Source organism: Lactuca sativa, chromosome 6, assembly GCF_002870075.4.
Source record: "Lactuca sativa cultivar Salinas chromosome 6, Lsat_Salinas_v11, whole genome shotgun sequence".
Taxonomy (NCBI): Eukaryota; Viridiplantae; Streptophyta; class Magnoliopsida; order Asterales; family Asteraceae; genus Lactuca; species Lactuca sativa.
In genome coordinates this window covers 44,618,333-44,640,814 of record NC_056628.2, presented here as the reverse complement: position 1 = coordinate 44,640,814, position 22,482 = coordinate 44,618,333, and the positions used below count along the sequence as shown (strand labels likewise).

General features: G+C 30.5%; 3 protein-coding genes across 3 annotated transcripts; 2 read left to right on the top strand and 1 right to left on the bottom strand.

The window, feature by feature from the left end:
* Nucleotides 1-1,878: 1,878 nt before the first annotated feature.
* Nucleotides 1,879-3,576, top strand: LOC111887434 (protein CANDIDATE G-PROTEIN COUPLED RECEPTOR 7). The gene has a single exon (XM_023883600.3). It carries the CDS (start codon nt 2,001-2,003, stop codon nt 3,315-3,317), a length of 1,317 nt encoding a protein of 438 aa, XP_023739368.1. The 5' UTR covers nt 1,879-2,000; the 3' UTR covers nt 3,318-3,576.
* A 2,469-nt stretch (nt 3,577-6,045) lies between these two features.
* Nucleotides 6,046-7,311, top strand: LOC122194821 (protein CANDIDATE G-PROTEIN COUPLED RECEPTOR 7-like). Its single transcript, XM_042896072.1, has one exon. The coding sequence runs from the start codon at nt 6,046-6,048 to the stop codon at nt 7,309-7,311; it is 1,266 nt and encodes a 421-aa protein (XP_042752006.1).
* Nucleotides 7,312-14,017: 6,706 nt separating this feature from the next.
* LOC111887467 (uncharacterized) lies at nt 14,018-18,258 on the bottom strand. The gene is made up of 18 exons (XM_023883643.3): nt 17,924-18,258; nt 17,550-17,836; nt 17,406-17,477; nt 17,181-17,328; nt 16,880-16,962; nt 16,706-16,761; nt 16,501-16,631; nt 16,332-16,422; nt 16,182-16,247; nt 15,860-16,082; nt 15,671-15,772; nt 15,495-15,580; nt 15,265-15,387; nt 15,063-15,132; nt 14,870-14,961; nt 14,697-14,801; nt 14,500-14,615; nt 14,018-14,417 (listed from the first exon to the last, which is right to left on the bottom strand). Exons 1-17 carry the CDS (start codon nt 18,094-18,096, stop codon nt 14,502-14,504), a joined length of 2,022 nt encoding a protein of 673 aa, XP_023739411.1. The 5' UTR covers nt 18,097-18,258; the 3' UTR covers nt 14,018-14,417; nt 14,500-14,501.
* Nucleotides 18,259-22,482: the final 4,224 nt, after the last annotated feature.

Below are 22,482 nucleotides of genomic sequence, written 5' to 3'. Positions count from 1 at the left end.
ATTTTTGTTACCATTTGTATTAGTAGTTGTGATGATCCTTTTTTTTTCGAAGTAAAAAGAGAAAACTAAAAAAAAACCTTATATATTGGTCTCATAATCGATTTAGTTATTTTATATATATATATATATATATATATATATATATATATATATATATATATATATATATATATATATATATAATTCAATTAAGTCCTAAAAATCGATAATCGTATTCAATTTAACCATTTTATCCGGTCAACAGTTCATCCAACTTTCAAAAATTACACTTTTGGCCTAGATTTTAAATTTTATTATAAATTTGATCAAAATTTTACCCTTTTGGCCTAAATTTCAGAATTTTGTTATGAATTCATCATAAATTTAGTTTTTTTATAACTTTTTTTCTCAAAAAAAAAATTTCAAATATGTTTTTACTTTAAAAAAAAATCATATTGATACAAAAAAAAACATATTTTCACAAAAAAAAAATCTTATATTTTCTATATAAAAAGTTTTTTTTTGTACACAAAATACCTATTTTTAGAAATAGGTATTTATTAAGTACATAAGTATAAACAAATTCATTTTTATAAAAAACATGTACAAACACATATTTTACAAAAAAAAATCTATACAAACATCTATTTTATTATAAATATATTTGTATACATATTTATAAAAAAATATATACAAACACCTATTTATAATAAAATAGACGTTTGTATATATATATATATATATATATATATATATATATATATATTATAAAAATGGATTTGTATATATTTATGTACTTAATAAATATATATTTTTATAAATTGGTATTTCATATACAAAAAAGTTTTTAAAAAATCATTTTTATATAGAAAATATTAAAGTTTTTATGTGAAAATATGTTTTTTTTATATAAAATTGATTTTATAAAGTAAAAATATATTCAAAGTTCTTCTTTGAGAAAAAATGATTTAAAAAAACCAAAATTAATATGAATTCATAACAAAATTCTGAAATTTAGGCAAAAATGTTAAATTTTTGACTAAATTTGTAATAAAGTTTAAAATCTAGGCAAAAAGTGTAAAATTTTGACCAAATTTATAAAAAAAATTGAAATATGGCATAAAAGTGTACTTTTGAAAAGTCGGATGACCTGTTAACCGGGTAAAAGGGTCAAATTGAATACGATTACCAGTTTTTGAGACTTAATTGAATAGAAAAAAACATAAAGATTAAACCGATTATGAAACCATTATGTAAGGATTTTTTTTTGCAGTTTTCCCAAATAAAAAACCCACAAATTTGTAAAACTGGCACCAATAGGTCAAAGTAGTGGTGTCGAACTTTTTCTCCAATATAATGATTTTTATAGATCGAAATAAATACATTGGCTAATTTGAGTTTTCACAAAACTTTAGTGATTTTTATATATATATTTTTTCGGAAATCTCTAATAAAGTCTTAATATTTTGGGTCAGTTTTCGGTTTAATCTCAACTTTTATTTTTTTAATAAAAAAGTCCCGATTATTTTATATTTTGCCTAAATTAAAGAAATAATAATTTTTTTTTCAACGAAAAATGAAAGATTATTATAACTAATTAGATAAATTATGACTTTTTTTTATTTAAAAAACAAATATTATAATTAAACCGCCAAATAACCTTAATATTAAAACTTTATAGAAGATTTCCCCATTTTTTTTCTATACAAAATATTTAAATTATTGATATAATAAGTGAAAAGAATGTGATATGAAAACCGCAACTAACTACCAACCGGTATAGATCCGATCCAAATACATCGATGACCAGATCATCGTCCATGCTGGAAACCTTTTAATCCAACGGTTGGCATTTGGGATCAGCTTTGAGTACATTGTAATGAACGGCTCACATATTCGGCCTACCATCTCATTACTCTCTGTATTTCAGCCTAAGCAGTCGCCCCACATCATTTCTTGTTACTCTCCTTTTTTTGGACCACCGCCTTCCTCCGCCGTTACCCACCACCGGTGAATCCAAAATGAGGATTTTAGGAAAAATTCTCATAGCTGTCTTACTCCTCGTCTTCATATCCACTGCACCAACTACGGCGGAGATCAAATCTCTGAAGATCCGATCCGACAACCGACCTATGATCCTCTTTGAGAAGTTCGGATTCACACACACAGGTTACGTCTCTGTCGCGATCTCCTCCGTTTCGGTCACCTCCTCCTTGGCACAACCTGATCCCTCACGTCTCGGTTTCTTCCTTCTATCGGAAGAATCGCTAATCCAAGTCCTCCTCGAACTTCAACAGAACCCTAATTTTTGTGTTGTGGATTCCAAATTCATTTCACTCCTCTTTACTTTCCGAGATCTCTCACCTCCTCCTCAGTCTTCATTCAACAAATCCTACCCTGTTACATATCCCAATGAGTACTCACTGTTCTTCGCCAATTGCAACCCCCAATCCATCGTGACTATGGACGTCCGCACTGAGCTCTACAACACCGATGATGGCACCACCAAAGACTATTTATCAGCCGGTCTAACGCAGCTCCCGTCTCTTTACTTCATTTTCTCCTTGATTTATCTATGTTTTCTAGGGTTTTGGATCTCCATATGCTTCAAGAACCAGCGATCGTTTCACAGGATTCATTTGCTGATGGGTGGGTTGCTTGTTATGAAAGCACTTAACTTGATCTGTGCTGCAGAAGATAAACATTATGTCAAGGTCACAGGTACTCCTCACGGATGGGATGTATTGTTCTATATATTCCAGTTCATCAGGGTTGTGCTTTTGTTCACTGTGATCGTGTTGATTGGAACCGGATGGTCTTTCTTGAAACCATTCTTGCAAGAAAAGGAAAAAAAGGTTCTGATGATTGTGATCCCACTTCAGGTTTTGGCTAATGTAGCTTCTATAGTGATAGGAGAAACCGGACCTTTCATTAAAGATTGGGTTACTTGGAACCAAGTGTTCTTACTAGTAGACATCATATGTTGCTGTGCTATCATCTTCCCCATTGTTTGGTCGATTAGATCTTTGAGGGAAACATCTAAAACCGATGGAAAAGCTGCTAGGAATTTGGCAAAGTTGACTTTATTTAGACAATTCTACATAGTGGTTATCGGGTACTTGTACTTCACAAGGATTGTTGTTTTTGCACTGAAGACCATTGCAGCTTATAAGTACCAATGGGTATCAAATGCAGCTGAGGAAATCGCCAGTCTTGTGTTCTATATGGTGATGTTTTACATGTTCAGGCCAGTTGAGAAAAACGAGTACTTTGTTCTTGATGATGAGGATGAAGAAGCAGCTGAGATGGCTCTGCGAGATGAGGAGTTTGAGCTTTGATCTTTGATATTCCATGTCAATGATCTGAATCTTGTTTTGTCATTCATACTTCTGTCTAGGTGATCGATACACTGTGAGTTGTCAAGTTAAATCTTCAATTAGTTATTTTCTGGAACAATTTGATGTTAATGTTCTTTTTTATCTTTCTTTTTTTGGTTATAACAAGTATGAAAATTAATGATAGTGTGTGTTCAGAATTTTGTATCTTCCTATAATCTCATTTGTGATTCTTATTGCTAGTTCAAAATGTTCTCATTCATCTTTTGGATGCATTGCTTTTTTTTATATAGCTGCTTGCTTAATCACTTAACTGCATTTTGGTAATATCTTTTGAATGTTAGATAAGCAATAAACACCATGGTGATTGAACAATAGTGTTTTATCATAATGTTGGTTTAACATGATGATTATACAATGTTTAATTCTTATGAAAGATTAGTGCCACCTTCTTGATAGATAATCAACAAACCGATTGTGATTGATCATTTATTCGTGTGTGCATCTTGTTATCCTTTTATAATTCCTTAGTTGTTTTGAAGCAAATATATGTTTGTCAAATTTGGTTGAAACTTTTAAGATCTTGGGAGTTTATAATTGTCGGTCTTTTTAAGAAAATCGAGATGTCACACCATATCAAAATTTCATCCGTATGGTGTTTATATACTTATGGTTATTCATTGTACATCTAATTTTCTTACAATTTCTATTTAATTACGATCAACCAAAACTACAACAAAAAAAATTAAAATACACAAGTACACGTCATAGTTTGGCATTGGTCATGTGGACTGAAGTGGATCTTGAGCAACTTCATAGTTTAGACTTTAGAAGTTCTACTTAAAAATGTCACCTTAGCACAAAATGGCAAAAATGGCAAAAATGGTCTAAAAAAAGGTTTGACAAAATGGCAAAAATGTTTGTCAACGTGAAGGGATTAAGATTTGACAAAATGGCAAAAATGGTCAAAATGTTTGTCAATTTCTGTGGGTAAGGTCTAAAAAAAGGTTTATTAGCAAAAAAATGTCCTTATTTGGTGGTTTATTTTTGTTTTGGTCCCTACCTCGTTAAGTTTAACAACATGACTGTTAAGTTTTGGCAAATGATAAATTTACTCTTAGGACCATTTCTACAGTTTTATCTTTTTAGCAAACTACAAGGACCAACTATGTAATTTCTTTTTTATTTTATTGAATTATTGTATATTAGTTCTTTTAGTTACTTTCTTTTTAAATCCTTTTTTCTTATTGTATTATTTTTTTATTGGATTATTATGTATTAATAAATATTATTTTTAATATATTATATTTATATAATTAATAAATATTACTTTATTTGATTATTAATTATTTTAATTAATTTTTTTTAATTTCTTCTTTATTGCATTAATTCTTTTTATTGGATTATTATATAATAATAAATATTATTTTTAACATATAATATTTATCTATTAGTAAGTGTTACTTTATTGGATTATTAATTTCATTTAATTAGTTTTTTTTTAATTTTTTATTGCGTTAATTCTTTTCATCGGATTATTAATTTAAATTTATTATTTTTATTTATAATAAATAATATTTTTTTAATTGTTTTTATTTTCTTTTAATTTCTTTCTTTATTGTGTTAAATAAAATACCAAAAAATCTCACCCACCCCGCGTTTTCCTAATTTATTTTAAATATTTGGAAGATAACATATTTTAGACAACACCACCACCATCACTCAGTCACAATAAACCACTATCGGGCTGTCTCTAATAGATATATATTATATGTATATAATTTTAGTAATTATTCACGAAGTAAGAACATCGTGTGTATTTTAATTTTTATGTATTCACATATATTTAAATTTGTTATATATTTCAATAAACTTATGATTTTGACATATATAATTTCACTAAAAATATTTTTACATGAATTACCAAATCTGAGTATTCACTACTCGACGGTTACCGAATAACGAGTTCTACAACATTGCCACCACCTGTAGTGTTTGAAAACTCTTGATCTAACATTGTCGTCATCGATGGCGGTATATATAATGAATGGTCGGCTGGAGGTTTTATGCTTTCTGGGGTTTATTGCACATTGTGTGGGTAGTTGACTGGTGTAGTTTTCGTCGAGAATGGCCAACTGTAGTCGATGATCAATGATTTCCAGCGAGATGATACGACGACACAATCGACACAATGTGGTAAAAAGCAACGAATGGAGGATTGTATTTCAAGGAACATATAATTTCCTTTATGGAATTTCCTTTTGTCACATAATGATTTGGTCAATATAACAACATACTTTTATTTATTTACCCACAATAACAACTTATTTTCGTTTTTAACCTATAATAACAACATACTTTTATTTTTTTAACACAACATACATTGGTCTCTATTACTATTTTATTTTAAATATTTCATTAATTTATTAAAATGTCATATATGTTTTTTGACTTTTAACCATTTAATTTTGAATTCAATGACTTTTACACTTTTTAAAATTTAATATTGTTTTATTTGGTCAACCGTATAATACATGTGTTATAAAAAAACTTCTTTCCCTTCATAATTGCTATTAGACGAGGGTAATTATAAAAAAAAATTATTTTGTTTTTTAAACTTATTCCATATCTTACGTACAAAACCATAATATATATAGGAGATCATGAACCCCAATCGATTACCTATACTAAAACCCTCGTCAATCACCTAGGTCACCACCGTTAGAATACAATGAGGGTTTTAGGAATAATTATCCTCGCCGTGCTCCTCCTCTTCACTCCACCGTCAACAGCGGAGATCCAATCACGGAATATCCGATGGAATGACCAATATTTGATATTATTTGAGGAGTTTGAGTTCACAAATACCGGTTTTGTCTCAGTCGCGATCTCCAACGTGTCGGTCATCTCCCCCTATGATTTTGATCCTTCAAGTATGGGTTTCTTCCTTGTCCAATCAGACTTGAAAGAACTCGCCCTCCAATTATTTAACCGTAAATTCTGCGTAATGAATTCCAGACTCATCTCACCTCTCTTTACGTTCCAAAATCTCTCATGTCCTTATTCTTCATTCAACATGACGTACCCTACGCCATATCCCAATATGTTATCCCTCTACTACGCCAATTGCAACGACAAAACCTACGTTACCATGGACGTCCGCACAGAGCTCTACAACACAGTTAACGACACTACAAAGATCTATCTGTCACTAACACAGCTCCCGTCGTTTTACTTCAAATTCTCTCTCGTTTATTTGTTTTTTCTAGGGTTTTGGATCTTCTTGTGCTTCAAGAACAAAAAATCTATTTGCATGGTTGATTTACTAATGGGTGGGTTGCTTGTTGTGAGTGTGCTTCTATTGATTAGTAAGTCTATGGAAAAACACTATGTGGAGGTTACAGGTACTCCTCATGGATGGGATACCATGGTTTACACATTACAGTTTTTCAGGATTGTGTTCTTGTTCGCTGTGATCACATTGAACTCTACCAGATGGTCTTGCTTGGAAGGTCATGAGGTATTCGTAATGTTGTTTTGCCTCGGGATTTTTCTACTTTTGACTTTGTTGTCTTATTTACCTTCCCTTATAATAAGGGATGACACCTCTTCTGAAGAATGGATCCCTTTCTGTCTTGAGATGATGATGCGCATCTTTGGTATTTTGTTCCCAATTTTCATGTCGATTAGGTCGTTGGACCATGCTTCTTATATGACTGACGATAAGGTTTTTAAGAGTTTGGTAGTGTTTTGGACGTGCTTTTTAATTGTGGCTACGGGATATTTGTTCTATTGGAGGATTCCTATTTTTGTAGTGAAGGTCTCTTTAGGTTACAAGTACTACCGGTGGGTGTCTATTGTGGGAGAAGAAATATGCAATCTTTTGTTTTATATGGTGATGTTTTACATGTTTAGTCGTTTGAGGAAGATGATAGAATTCTTTGTTCTTGAAGCTAAAGATGAAGAAAACAAACATGATAGCTATCGGGGATGGTGAGGATTTAGATTTGAATTTCGAAATCATGGATCATTCTTGTTTTGGTCATTCATTGTTCATATAGTTCGTTCTCAAAGTGTAGGTACATATCGATGTGAGGTGTCCACTTAATCGTCAGTTAGTTTTTTATTTGAGCGTTTAATTAAGTAGTTTTCTTGAACAATAGTGTTTTCTCATAAAGTTGGTTTCACATGATTATAATTAATTGTTTGATTCTTATGAAATATTAGTGTCACCTTCTTGATAAATAAGCAACAAATCATGTTGATTAGACATTTATTCATGTACATGCGCATCTTGTGTTTGGTTATCCTTGTTTTAATGCCTCAGTTTTTTTAAGCAATATGCTTTTGTTTATTTGATTTTGGTTAAAACTTTTAAGATCTTGGGATTGTATTACGAAAATTGGGATGGGACATAAGATGTTACATATAATAAAAATGTATTGTTATGGAACATATGAATAGTTGAGCGTAATTTAAAAAAAAAAAAAAAAAAAAAAAAAAAAAAAAAAAAAAAAAAAGAGAAATTCAATATCATTCTAGTGTGTAGTTCTTAGAAGTTTTGGTGCTGTTATAAAACAATGACTTATGAAATCTAATAATTCTCTCTCTGATTAATTCCGGCATTTGATTTTGATACTTAGGTTGTCACATCAGCATTCCACTAACTATATCATTTTTATCCATTAAACTCTAAACTCCATTAAATTTTTAAGAGTTTAATGAATTTCCACATCAACATTTAATTATATCTTTTTATAAATAATATTGTAAAACTACAATATTACATTAATTAGAAATTAAAAATTACAAATTATAAATTATTAATTAAAGATTGTTGTATATGTTATTGTTTTAAAGTATTTTTAAGATTTAAATATTTTTTTGTCTAGAATATTATAATATAAATTACCTTAATGATTTAAATTATTGAATATAAAATAAAATAAATTACAAATATTATAAGTAAGAAAATAATGACATATACCTTGTGCATGTGTATAGGGTGTAATTATTTAAATACAAAGTTTTATTGGTGAAATGGTTTAAAAAAAAAAATACATACTACCGTTCAATGAGAATTAAACCCCATTTCATTGAACTTCACCCATAATGGTGGGTTTATGTATCGAACTCACTTTTTCCCCATTAAATCCCTATTGGTGATGACCTTATATTAGTGTAGAAAGTAGTAAAATAGACCGAAACATAAGGTAAAAAGATATTTGATTTCTATTTAAAAAATCAATTCAAACAATAAAAAATATGTATATATTTTTTTTATAAGCTTAAAAGTAAACCTAAAAATTCAGTTGTACAAATTGAAACCTACAACATCAAAATCATGAAGATATAAAACCAAAACATGCAAATCCAAACCAAAATCATGTAAACCCAGTAAAAAAATTTAAACCTAATGAACCAAAACTCAAATCCAAAAGAAGAAAACCAAAACCGAAGAAAAATGGCAGGTGGTACCGTGGTAGGAGGGAGACGACACCCGATGGGAAAATCCACAAAAAATGAGTTTTGTACGAGTAGAGAAAAGAGATTGATCATTGTAGGATAGGTACCCTTTTATTTCCAAGTAATTAATTAAAACATTAATAAATAGAAAAAATAGAAATCCAATTTGAAGTAATCTTTGGTTTCAAATATGATCAAAACACCAAATCCTTTCTAATAAATTAAGTTTTTTTTTTTTTTTTTTTTTTTTTTTTTTTCACTTGTTACCTTCTCGTTCAATTTGTCAAATGTCATTTTGTGGTTATTTTGAATTAATTTTTTCCACATGTTATTTTATGAGTTTTGTTATTTTATTAAATTTTACATAATATTTTAATGTAATAATTGCAATAAATGTAGTAATAAACTTAAATTTCCAAAATAAAAGCTCATTAGTTTCTTTTTTCTTTATTTAAATTATTTTTTTATTTTAAAAGATAAAAAAACATTTACATTATAATAAATCATTATTTTTTTTATTTTCTTATAAATTCAAAGTTTTTAAATATTTTGACTTATATATTTAATATTTTTTTAAATTAACTTACGTAATATATGGTCTCACGACTAGTCAATATCAAACTAATGACAAGAGTGTTTCGAATGGGAAATACGGAAAGGCTTATCAAAGGAAGTCTAGAAGCATCTAGCATTTATCTTTATTATTAAGTCTATATTTTAAATTAGGATAAAATCTTTATATTTTTAGTATGATTTAATCGTTAGGAAAGAATTTTTTATTATTATTTAAGGTTGTAAAAATCATTCGACAATAGCTCGGTAGTTGACTGATGATAAACGATTAATCGGACATGGCAGAGATTAATCGGGGATTAATCGGAGACCCTGAATTATTAATAAAATTATTTTAAAAATAAATATTTCCTAAAATTTTAAATATTTGAAAATTTAAAATTTTGAAATATTGAAGTATTGAAAATTTTAGTATAATATTTTAAAATTTGAAAACTTTATAAATTTGAAAATTAAAATTTTGGTGTAATATTTGAAAATTAAAAATTTTGATTTTTTTTTATATTTCCCTCCTATAACCACCGAGGCCGCCAAGGACAACCGAAATCGAGTTTGACCGATTTTGACCAATTTCCATCAAACACCCTAATTGTAATCGGTTCAAAGTCGTCAAACGATTAATCGGTCGTCAATGCCGATTTTTGCAACACTGTTATTATTATTAAAGGAGGGGTCTGTTTTGGTGTGTTTAATCCCTATTTAAGGGCCAGTCGATTGGAATAAAAAACATGGGATAATGACTTAGGAGGGTAATAACGTTTTCTGTTTGTCTATTTTAAGTCCCTAACGTATTTTTTGTGCGTATTACACCATTAAGGTTATTATAACCGTTTACAAATAGTCCTTTTAACAGGAAGAAGCCGGTAAAAGGATTATTTATAAACGATTATAACAACCTTAATGGTGTAATATACACAAAAAATACGTTGGGGACCTAATATGGACAAACGGGAAACGTTATTTCCCTCCTAAGTCATTATCCCATGAAACTATAAACCCATATAGTAAATTTATACTTTTAAAATAAGAAACTTGTAGGTCTTGGGGTTGGTAGTTTGGATGTTTTTAACCTTGGTCTTCTTTATAACTGGAAGTGGCGGTTTCTTAATGACAAGGGAGCTCTTTGGCTTAAAATTGTCAAATTTTGTCATGGGGAAGGTGGTGGTTTTTCGGAAGATTCGAGAATAGGAATTGGAGGGGGTATTTGGCAAAAGATTATAGGATCCATTAATCACCTCCATGAGAATGGTTGTATTCCTTCTAATTACATGTATAGAGTGGTGGGGGATGAGACTCAAACGAGGTTCTAGAAGGATGTTTGGTGCTTGGATATTCCTCTTAGGGAGCGGTTCGGGAGGCTCTTTTCTTTGGCCTTTAATCAAGATGCTCGAGTAAGTGAATAATGGGATCTGGGGGGGATGTAATTTTCATTGGCATCGGGGGATTAGAGGAGGGGCCAATGAAAATTACATCCCTCCGGATCCCATTATTTACTTACTCGAGCATCTTGATTAAAGGCTAAAGCAAAGAGCCTCCCGAACCGCTCCCTAAGAGGAATATTCAAGCACCAAACATCCTTCTACAAGATAATTAAATTGGTTCGATTCAGCCCCTCCTCTAATCCCCCGACGCCAATGAAAATTAATCCCCCCGGATCCCATTATTCACTTACTCGAGCATCTTAATTAAAGGCCAAAGCAAAGAGCCTCCCGAACCGCTCCCTAAGAGGAATATTCAAGCACCAAACATCCTTCTAGAATCTCGTTTGAGTCTCATCCCCCACCACTCTATACATGTAATTAGAAGGAATACAACCTTTTTCATGGAGGTGATTAATGGATCCTACAATCTTTTGCCAAACACCCCTCCAATTCCTATTCTCGAATCGTCCGAAAAACAACCATCTTCCCCCATGAAAAAATTTGACAATTTTAACCCGAAGAGCTCCATTGTCATTAAGAAACCGCCACTTCCATTTATAAAGAAGACCGATGTTAAAACATCCAAATTACCAACCCCAAGACCTACAAGTTTCTTATTTAAAAAGTAAAAATTTACTATAAGGGTTTATAGTTTCATGGGATAATGACTTAGGAGGGTAATAACGTTTCCCGTTTGTCCATATTAGGTCCCCAACGTATTTTTTTGTGTATATTACACCATTAAGGTTGTTATAACCGTTTATAAATAATCCTTTTACCGGCTTCTTCCTGTTAAAAGGACTATTTGGAAACGGTTATAATAACCTTAATGGTGTAATACGCACAAAAAATACGTTAGGGACCTAAAATGGACAAACAGGAAACGTTATTACCCTCCTAAGTCATTATCCCTAAAAAACATACATGCTTTGAGTTTTTAAACTTAGTTTAGCTTCTCAGTTTTAATCAGTTTTATTTAAGCTTGGTCTCCTAGAAGGGAGGCAAAGCTAGCTTAGATAATAGCACCTATTGGCTTTAACACTTACACTGGTCCAATCACAAGATCTTGATCTCAGGTCATAACATGTTTGGTATCAGATTCCCTCGTGATGTCCACTTGAATAGAAGATTTTGATGAAGAAACTAGAGGCGTTCATAATCCAGCAAACGCAAAACACTAATGAATTAAATGTTGTTGTCGAAACCTTGCAGACCGAGCAAACATCCTTGATGGAAGGGTTGTTGACACAAAGACAAAAAAATATGACAAACATGTTAGGTCAGAGGGGAATGGGGAGGAAAACGTAGAACAGGAAGTTAACATGGCACGATTTAAAGACCCCCATAAATAGGTTCGGGGAAGAGGAAGAGGGATAGGTCTTGGTGGCAATACAAACGCAAAGGGATAGACAACATCAATGATAGGTGGTCGAGCAATGGTTTTTTTGGGGAACCATCTTTCGAGGTAGGAAGAGTAACAATGAAGAGTTACAACTTCCGGCGAATGAAGGAACCACAATCGTTCAAACATAATTGGTACTCACCCAAATTTAAAGGATTCAATCATCAGGAACTGGAGCCACCCAAGATATGGGACGACTTCAAGGATTCAGGATACCGAGACAGCTCACTGCCGGGTACTGAGGTTTACTAAGATGGAATTTCAAACTTATGACGGGAAAGGTGACCTGATCGAATGGATCCAAAAGTGTGAAGATTTCTTTGAAGAACAACAAACCCCACCAAATGTATGGGTGCAACAAGCCATCTTCTCTCTACAAGGGCAGGCCAGTTCGTGGTATCATAATCTTAGAAAAATGAGGACTCACCTAAGTTGGGGCCAATTCTCAGAAGAATTTAAAATTAGGTTCGGGCCACCAATAAGCATGAACCCACTTGGAAAGTTTAACCTGTTTGGGCCAGGAGGGAACTATAGAAGTATATCGTGCAAATTTTAAGTCTCTTTTAGGCCAAACAACAGGAGGAACACACGAATAAAGCGTTTGGCAATTTTTGTATGGGTCTGCGTAGCGTTGTACGATATGAGATAGAGTTTGCAAGACCCATTACTCTTTTAGGCCAAATAGCAGGAGTAACACATGTGTTGGTTTTTTCGATGATACTCTAATCTATAGTCGATCTTTAACATATCATTTGATTCATTTGAAATCGGTTTTTACCCTCCTTCGGACCCATCACTTATTATTATTTTTTTTAAATCAAAATGTTCCATTGGTCGTAAGGAAGTGGATTACTTAGGTCACATGATTAATAAAGGAGTGCCAGCTGAGCAAAATAAGATTAGGATTGGCCAAAACCGCACAATGTTTGTACTCTACACAGGTTTCTGGGGTTGACCGGCTGCTACATGAAGTTCATAAAGGATTACAAGATTATCAAAGGTGTACTCATCAGTATGCTTCGCAAGAACAGTTTCGAATGGAATCCTGATTCAGAGGCATTATTTGCAAGCTTGAAACAAGCATTATCAGAGTCCCCGATATTGGCATTACCAGACTTCTCAGCCTTATTCATCGTAGAATGTGATGCTTTCAAAAGTGGAATTAGTGTAATTTTTCAACAAAATGCACACCCCCATCGCGTTTTCCAGCCATCAATTGGATGACCACTACCAAAAATTACCAGCTTATAAACATGAATTTATTGGCTTAGCTAAAACCGTGACTCATTAGAGACCGTACTTGTCGGGACAATGTTACGAGCGAGAGTCGCGCCTCACTTAGAACATTAGGTCGAACCGGTCACTTTAGTAGTGAATGAGGTATCTATCTCTTGGGTTAGTGATGGGCCATATATACCTGAGTTGGCAAGAAGATGTGATGTCGCTCCGGAGTATATATACCAATCTACATATTCTCAGTCTTGTAGAGTCATGGTGCTAAAGGCTTGTTGAAGAGTCGTCTCATGATCATTTGTGCCCGGGAACACAAACCACAGCCATGAATTGGGCTATCCAATGGGTGGAAGCCATTAAAACTTTTTGAGAATGGGTAGCATTAAGTGAATTGGGCCAAGGGGATTATTACCGAACGCAAGCACTTTGCTGATTGGGCTAATAGGGCCATGTTTGTCGTAGGAAGAAGCCTAACAACATTGTTACAGATTATTTTCCCATGAATAAATCATTTGATTTCCATCAATATATAATTACAACATAAGGAAAAGAGCTAGCACAATGTGGGCTAAGTATGCAATGGGCCACAGAACATAATACATCATAAATACTAAATACTCTAAAAAACGATAAATATTTCAAATAAATATAGATAAATAGGTCATTCTTGGAAAACAAGCTTCCGTATTGAAGATGATATTTATACTTTATAGATGTATTTTTACCCTCCAAATGAAATCACTAGCAATCCTACATGGCAAAAATAATAAACCATAAAAATGATTAACCATTTTGGAATCTCTTACTTTTGTTATGGTGAAAATATGATAGTCGTCTCCGATCTGATTGTTGAGTTGACACGTGGCAAGAAGTTTGAAGATGTTACAAACAAAAAGCTAATTAACCATTGAAGAGACACTCTTAGACCATGTTTAGTGGCGAATACCAACAACCTTTAACCAAATTCATCCAACAATACCTACCAACAACCGAATTCACTAGTGGGACCTGTTTTAAAAGAAATGCCAATCATATTAATACACGTGGCTAACCAATAGATCACAAAAAGTATAAAAATACAAATGCAAACCTCTAGTCGAAGTTATCAATTTTTATGGGTGTGAATTCGTCAGCCACCTTAAAATGTCCCACCAAACGTGAGAAAAACACCATTTGTTGTTCAAGTGTAAATTTTATATTTTCAGCCTGCATGTCACAAGTTTAAAAAAATGTTCCAATTCATGATTTTTAAAACAATTTTATGATCATTATTTTTTTTTAATCTACCATGCGAAAACCATGTTGTTCTCCTTCATATTCCACAAGCGCAACAGGCAATCCTTTTGATTTCAAGGCTTTGTATATTTTCTTTGCTTGTTCTGGGGATACAACCTACAACACAAATTAAATGGAAAAAATAATATCCTAAATTTTTTTACAAAAATAAATTCAGAAATTACCTTGTCTTCTAATCCTTGAAAGAGTATGATGGGGCAAGAAAACTGATCAACATAATTAATAGGAGACCTCTCAAGGAAATCTTTTTCACTCCCTGTTGCAATTTAGTAGATGTTCAATTTATATAACTCTTGTACAAAAGTATTTTTTTTTGTTACCAAATGTGAATAAATGCTTATAAGTTTAGATATTTACCAACAAGATTATCTATGTAGTAGGACTCAAACTTGGGAATTTCCTCTTTCAACGACTTCAAGTCAGCTATCTGTTTGTTATAATAACACGACGTTTAGTAATAATAGAAAGAAATTAAGGTAGACAGCTATAATAAATCAATAAATGAAAGTTTTTTGCATTTAACCCTATAACATAAATACATAGTGAAATAAATACTTACACCATACAAAGAAGATCCAGCCTTGAATGTATTCTTAAAAGCAAGCGTAGCCAATGTTGTGTAACCACCAGCAGACTCCCCCGTGATGCAAAGTCTTTCACCATCTACCTTTCCATTGTCTACCTGTAAAAAAGAAATACAAAATATAAAAAAAAAAAAAATCAGAAAAATTAACACGTATGACTTATAAATAATATATAATATATTAACTTATGGGAGAAAAAAATCACCAAAAATTGGGCACAACTGCAAGAGTCGTTGACATCAACTATACCCCATTGCTTCAAAAGTCTTTCACGAAACTTTCGACCATAACCTTCAAATCAATGATCATTTACATTTTAAGGATTAGGGTTTAGGGTTTAGGGATTAAGGTTTAGAGTTTAGGGTTAAGTTAAAAACATACCGGTGCTTCCACCATAATTCACATCTACAAAAGCCCAACCACGACTAGTCCAAAATTGAATATTTAGATTCAAAATTCCATGTGCTTCATCTGTAGGTCCTCCTGTTGCATAATTTGAAATATAAAACCGTATATACATATATGACAATATTATTGTAAGAAAATAATAATAATAATAATAATAATTACCATGAGTTTGCAATAACAATGGTGGTTTTTCTTCTTGACTCGCTTGATACTTTGGATTTGTGGGGGGATAATAATACGCATACGCCTTCTCACCAGAAACTTGTGTTGGAAATTCGATAAACTCTGGAGTGCTAAAATAGGATTTGTAATTTGAACTTGTAGGTGAAGAAGACCAAACAATTTTAAAATCCACGACTTTTGATGCTTGATCATCTAAAGTCACCTGTCACACATAATTAAAAAAAAAAATTATGATCAAATTTGAATATGATATTTAATAGTATTAATTAGTTTGCCATTAATTAAAATAATGAAATCCAACCTTAGCTATCGACAATGGATGAACAGCGGATGCCCCTTCAACGTATAGGCAGTGTACACCACAAGTCTACAAAAGATATTCAAAATTTAATATTGTATAAAGTAACAAAATTTTGTTAAACTGGAAGGAGATAATATATATTTCGTTTACAATATTTCTTAGATCTGTGAAAGGAGTTTGAAGAACGGATAATGTGTTCTTATTTTTGTCCAAAACTCCTAGATACGACTTTCCTTTCTGCCTGTGGATCATTGATTAAAATAACAAGATGATATTAGTTATTATTTATTAATATTTAATACCAATATTATATAGTTACCTGTAACTGCATGCAATTAAGTTTTTTTGGTCGTTAATTATCTCGTAAGAATTTATTCCAAAAACCCATGATGGTCTTGTGAATTCGGCCTCTAATGAATATAAAGGTAACACTGTGTTATCAAATTCAACCTGTTACCAAAATATAAAGTTAATATTTTAATTTCTATACTCTAAATCCATGATGGAAATCCTATGGAGATTACCCATTTGTAAAGATTCCAAAATCCAAGATTCCTATCAGTGACAAAGAACAATTCTCCTGTAGTAATATTTAAGATATATGCAACATATGTTAAAAACCCAATAATGTAAAGAAGTCTATTTCATATATATAAAATATTTAAGATATATAAAGATATTCAAATAGATATAATCACCTTCAGATGACCACTTTGGTTCAGTTGGAGATTCTATTATAGTTGGATCACCCCCCGCTACACATACACGTTTGTACACGTCTCTGCATAATGTCTTTAATTAATATATGGGAAAATTATGGAAAATAGCAATGTACTTTACTCTTTTTACCAATATAAGCAATATTCTTTACTTTTTATCCATAATTAAAAAAAAAATTATAATTACAATTTTTTTTACCCATAATTAAAAAAAAAATTGTAATTACAATTTTTTTTACCCATAATTAAAAAAAATTGTAATTACAATTTTTTTACGTACCCATTTTCGGAGATGTATCCCACCCAAAGTTGGGACCTATCCCATGGCATATTAGGGTGGCTCCACTCAATCCACGCTATTCTTTTTCCCTCATGATCTAATCTAGGAAACGCATAGAAATCATTTCCTCCTACTAATACTTTTGGATCTGCATATCACATGATGGAAACCATTGTTAATGTCTAAATGAGTTTACAAAATTGAAAATGCATACATCAACTATACCTCGAATAGTTTCATCATTGAGTTCAAGTGATACAATAGTTGCTACAGAGTTTTTGCTACTTTCTCTTCGATCTGCCATGAAGCCAGAATTCATAAAGATGACACATAATTGATAAGCTTAATTACATGGCATTAAAGATGTACCTTCTCTAATGGTGACATAGCGATTAAACCTTTTGTCAAAAACTCCATCAGCATAGCAGACTAGAGGTTCACCATAATCAGGGGTAAGTGCTACAGGTGGAGAAGGAGAACGAATAGATTGCTTGTAGAGTCTTTGATCTTTGTAATTCGAGAAAATTACAGTATCGCCTGAAACAGAGAAATCACCACCACCGTAATCTTGAGCAACTGTGCGAACTGAGAAGTCAATCGGCGTTACATCGGAAGCTTCATCTTCATCAGAACCTCCTCTAACTATAACCGAGCGTCTGAAATGAAGAAGATTAAATGGATGAGAAAGGGGTTTGTGTTAAATTAAACTTACTCATGAACTTATAATATTATTATATTAATACCCGGATTCAGTGGGGCGTGATTCGAGCCACAAGAGGTGGCCGAGGGAGTCAATCGCGGTGCCTCCGAGAGTCTTGCCAGCGCCGGAGACGATGTCGGAGGTGATAGGGGACGACCAGGAACCGTAGGGTGCGGTGAGTTTTTGCTGCGGTGGTGGAGCTGAGGAAGCCGACATTGCTGTGCGCTAGCAGAGTAAGGGTGGTTGTAAAGTTGACAGATGAGAATATTGCCGATCAAATGGCGGAGCGACTGGTCACTTGTAGCAGATGCTGCCGGAGATATCTCCCATTCTATAAGCGCCGCTACATTTGAGTAAATTACATGAATGGTCCCTATAGTTTGGAGTAATTTATATGTTTGGTTCTTATTATTTTTTTTAACTTGGAAAGTGTTTATTTTATTTTTGTTATGTGTTTGGTCCTTATTGTTTGTTTTTGTTACATGTTTGTCTTTACTGTTTGTTTTTGTTACATGTTTGGTCCCTGTCTTAACTAAAAGACTATTATTTAAATAGAAAAAAATGATAAGATAGATAAGATAAAATGAGGGGGGTGGTGTTGGGGTCTATTTATTTAAATAAATAAATAAAAATCAAAAGTAAAATAGTCTTTTAGGTAAGATAAGATCAAACACATAACAAAAAACAAACAGTAAAGACTTTCAGAGTTCAAAAAAAAAAATTAAAGACCAAACGTAAAAATTATCTTAAACCATAGGGGTCATTCATGTAATAAAGGCTACATTTATATCAATATTCTAGCAGTTGTTTTTACGAGAAAATTAAATATAAAAATATTGATTTCTCAATGTGTAGCGATAACTAGTTTATATTATAAAAATAGCATTCAATTGCGTACTGAATATCTAACTACGAAATTATAAATAGTTTATTGGCCCCTACTGGCTACTGTGTGTCCCCTTGCCTCTTTTTAATATGAAATTTTTTTCAACAAATCATTTTTTAGCTTATAATTTGATATTTTTCAGATTTTTTTACACAAAAATGGTTTACACGAGAACAATCATTCAAATATAATATGTTTTTTTTTTTTATTTAATACATATTTATATTATTCATGTTTTTTAAAAGTTTTTATTTTTCATTAATTATATTGTCTTTGACAAAAACGATTGAAGACAAAAATTGTTGAAGAGGAAAACAATTTAACTTTTTATTAATGTAGCACGTGAACATGGAATTTGATGATTAGACCAACCCCAAAGCAAAGTGTCGAAAAAATCAAAAGCGATATGGATAGATATTATCATGTCCGGGCGTAAGATTTTAGATACCATATGTAATTTAGTAAAAAAAATAGATATTATAAGAAAAAAAAAAAAAACTATAAATTTTCATTTCTATTCCAAATTATATAAAACTAGGTGTGAGACCTGTATATTATACGGGTTGATTTTAAAAAAAAAATTAAACATTAAAATGTAAATATAAAATATTTTTTAATGTATAAAAGGAATAAATGTATTTATTGTAATTTAATATCATATATATGATATTTAATACTTTACATATATAAGTATATGACTTTAATTTAAAAATTGAAACAAACCAAAAATTGACAAGTGGATAATATTTATTTCAAAATTACTACAAAATGACAAGTGTCAAAACTCACGAGAGATTGACACGTGGCAAAAAAAATTTCCATTTATTAAGGAAGATTAAAATTTCATTCAAAATAATACATAATTTGTTTTCTTTACTACTAATTGAAAACAATTATCCTCTTTTTAAAAAAAATCAATAACTTTTCATAAATAACTGTGTTGGAGCATCTTGCTGCCGGTGAAATCAAGGCGCAACGGTACGAATATCTACCGTTCAATGTCTTTAAGCGGCACTTAGGTCCCGTTTGATAGTTTCTGTTTGGGAAAGTACTGTCTGATAAAGTGTTGTTTGGAAAAGTTTGCTAACTGAGAAAGAAACCATGTTGTTTGATAGTATATCTGATTGACTGTGCTGACTGGTGAAAAAAAAATAATTCAATAAAAAATAAATTTACAAAAAGTTATTTAAAAAAATTAATAATCCAATAAAGAAATAAAGAGGCGTGGTTTGGTGTATAATTATCTTTCCAGCCCATTCAACCAGAAAGATATGATTTTGGGACTTTCTGGGAAAGACATATCTTATCGGGAATGACCATTTTTTGTGCAAATCAAACAGTCTTTCCGGTCCATTCAGCCAGAAAGATTTGTTTGGACCTGGAAAGATGCGTATCAAACGAAACCTTAGTTACCGCGACATGAAACTTTGTAAATGTCATTAAAACTAATTAAACATTTATATAAAGTGGGTGTTTGTTTACATCGAGGGTAAGGTTTTTTTACGAGAAAAATATAAAAATGATTAGTTTAGGTCAAACATGCATTTGATATCAGGAAAAATGAGGCAAGTGGTCGGTACTATGGCCCTTCTCTCTTTTTAAGTATGAAAAGCTTTTCATCGTATCATTTTATATTATTGTAAAGAATTTTCTAATAAAAATGGTTGAAAAATTAAAGTCCTTTTGTTTTTTCTAAAACAAAATTTTTATAGTCTCCTAATCATATCTACATATCTTTACAGCAGAAGAATTAGACTAAACCTCTGCAGTATCAAAGAAGATTGTTTGTTTTTATTATCTACAGACAATTAGAATAAACTAAAATCTAATTAATTTTTTTTTAAATTTAAAAGAGTTTTTCAATGATTTTATGACTTTATTATAGATAATTAACAAATATACATCAACTTTTATGTGTTATTGAATAAAAACTGAAAACAAAATAGTATGAATTAACATATATATATATATATATATATATATATATATATATATATATATATATATATATATATATATAGGTTATTTTGTTTTTTACATTTATTGTATGTTAGAATGCATCAATAAAAATTTAGTAAATTAAATAATTATTTAATTAAATAATTATAGAAATTAAATGATTTCCATAATTATATGTATATTAAATGATATATATAATTATAATTCTCTTTTTTATGAAAACTAATTAAACCCGTCGTTAATGTCAGCAATAACATTCTTTCAGAATGGATTTGCATCTAGGTTTTTATATATGAGTTCGTACTTTGTTTCAAGATTTAATCACTTAAAATACAATAAAGTTGTATGGAATATGAACAACGAGAGTCATTCTGTTGCAATACACTCTCATTCTTCTAGATATGAATTTATTCTGAAAGAATATTATTGTTGACATTAATGACGAATTTAATTAGTTTCCATAAAAATGAGTTTTATATATATATATATATATATATATATATATATATATATATATATATATATATATATATATATATATATATATATATAATACTAAATTCTTATTTGTGCATTTTACCACACAATAGATGTGAAAAACATTTGAACCTACATCTCTCTCTCTCTCTCTCTCTCTCTCTCTCTCTCTATATATATATATATATATATATATATATATATAACAATAAACATTTGTCAAAAAGTTATATATAAACATTGTAATTAGGGATAAAAGAATTTAACACATAACATGGATGGAAATAAACTTTGATTTTAAATGATTTTTTTCAAAACGAAATTACTTTTTCAATTAAAAACTTGTCATAAATATTTTTTCCAATAAATGAATGATATTGTATTAAATAATGTTTTATAAACTTTGGCATAAAAAATATAAGACGGTATTATGATTTTTTGTACATATTTATATAAACAGCTACAACGATCATTATTGTAACTGAATGTTTATTTATAAATTTTTCGTCAAACATTTTTTCTTTAAGTATTATAACTTTTTTTTCTAAATTGTTTATCATATATAAATTAGGAATAAATCTAAGTTTTAAAAAAAAAAGATATATATATATATATATATATATATATATATATATATATATATATATATATATATATATATATATATATATATAGGTTTTTTAGGTTAGAAAATGTCTGAAAATATTTGAAGACTCTAGTCTACATTTGCGCCAAAAAGAGAATGCACATACATTTTAAGGTTTGTTGTCTTAAAAAAAACAAACAGTTGTAAAACCTAATGTGTACGCATACTCTGTATGGTGCAAGACGAAAAATGCCAAGATCTGTAAATAAAAAAAAAACAACACCTAAATATTGTAAGTTTTATTTATTGAATTTATATATTTTTTTAAAAGTTGTTATTTTCATTATATTATGATTATCACACAAAAGTATCTCCCAAAAAAGCTTTCGCATGTAGATTATAGGATTTCAAAAGTGACATCCAAATAAATGTTAAGTTAGAGTACTACTTGTGAAATCATAGGATCTACATACAAATTCCCTTTTGTCATAGATGTAAGATGAGATGCCTTAGCTAATATTTTATTTTAGGATAGACTAAATAAATTACAGAATAAAATATGAGCGGATAGAATTTTTTTTTGAAATGATAACAAATGTGTTGCTTTATATAGAGTATTACTTCTGAAATCATAGGATCTTCATACAAATTCCCTTTTGTCATAGATGTAAGATAAGATGCCTTAGCTAATATT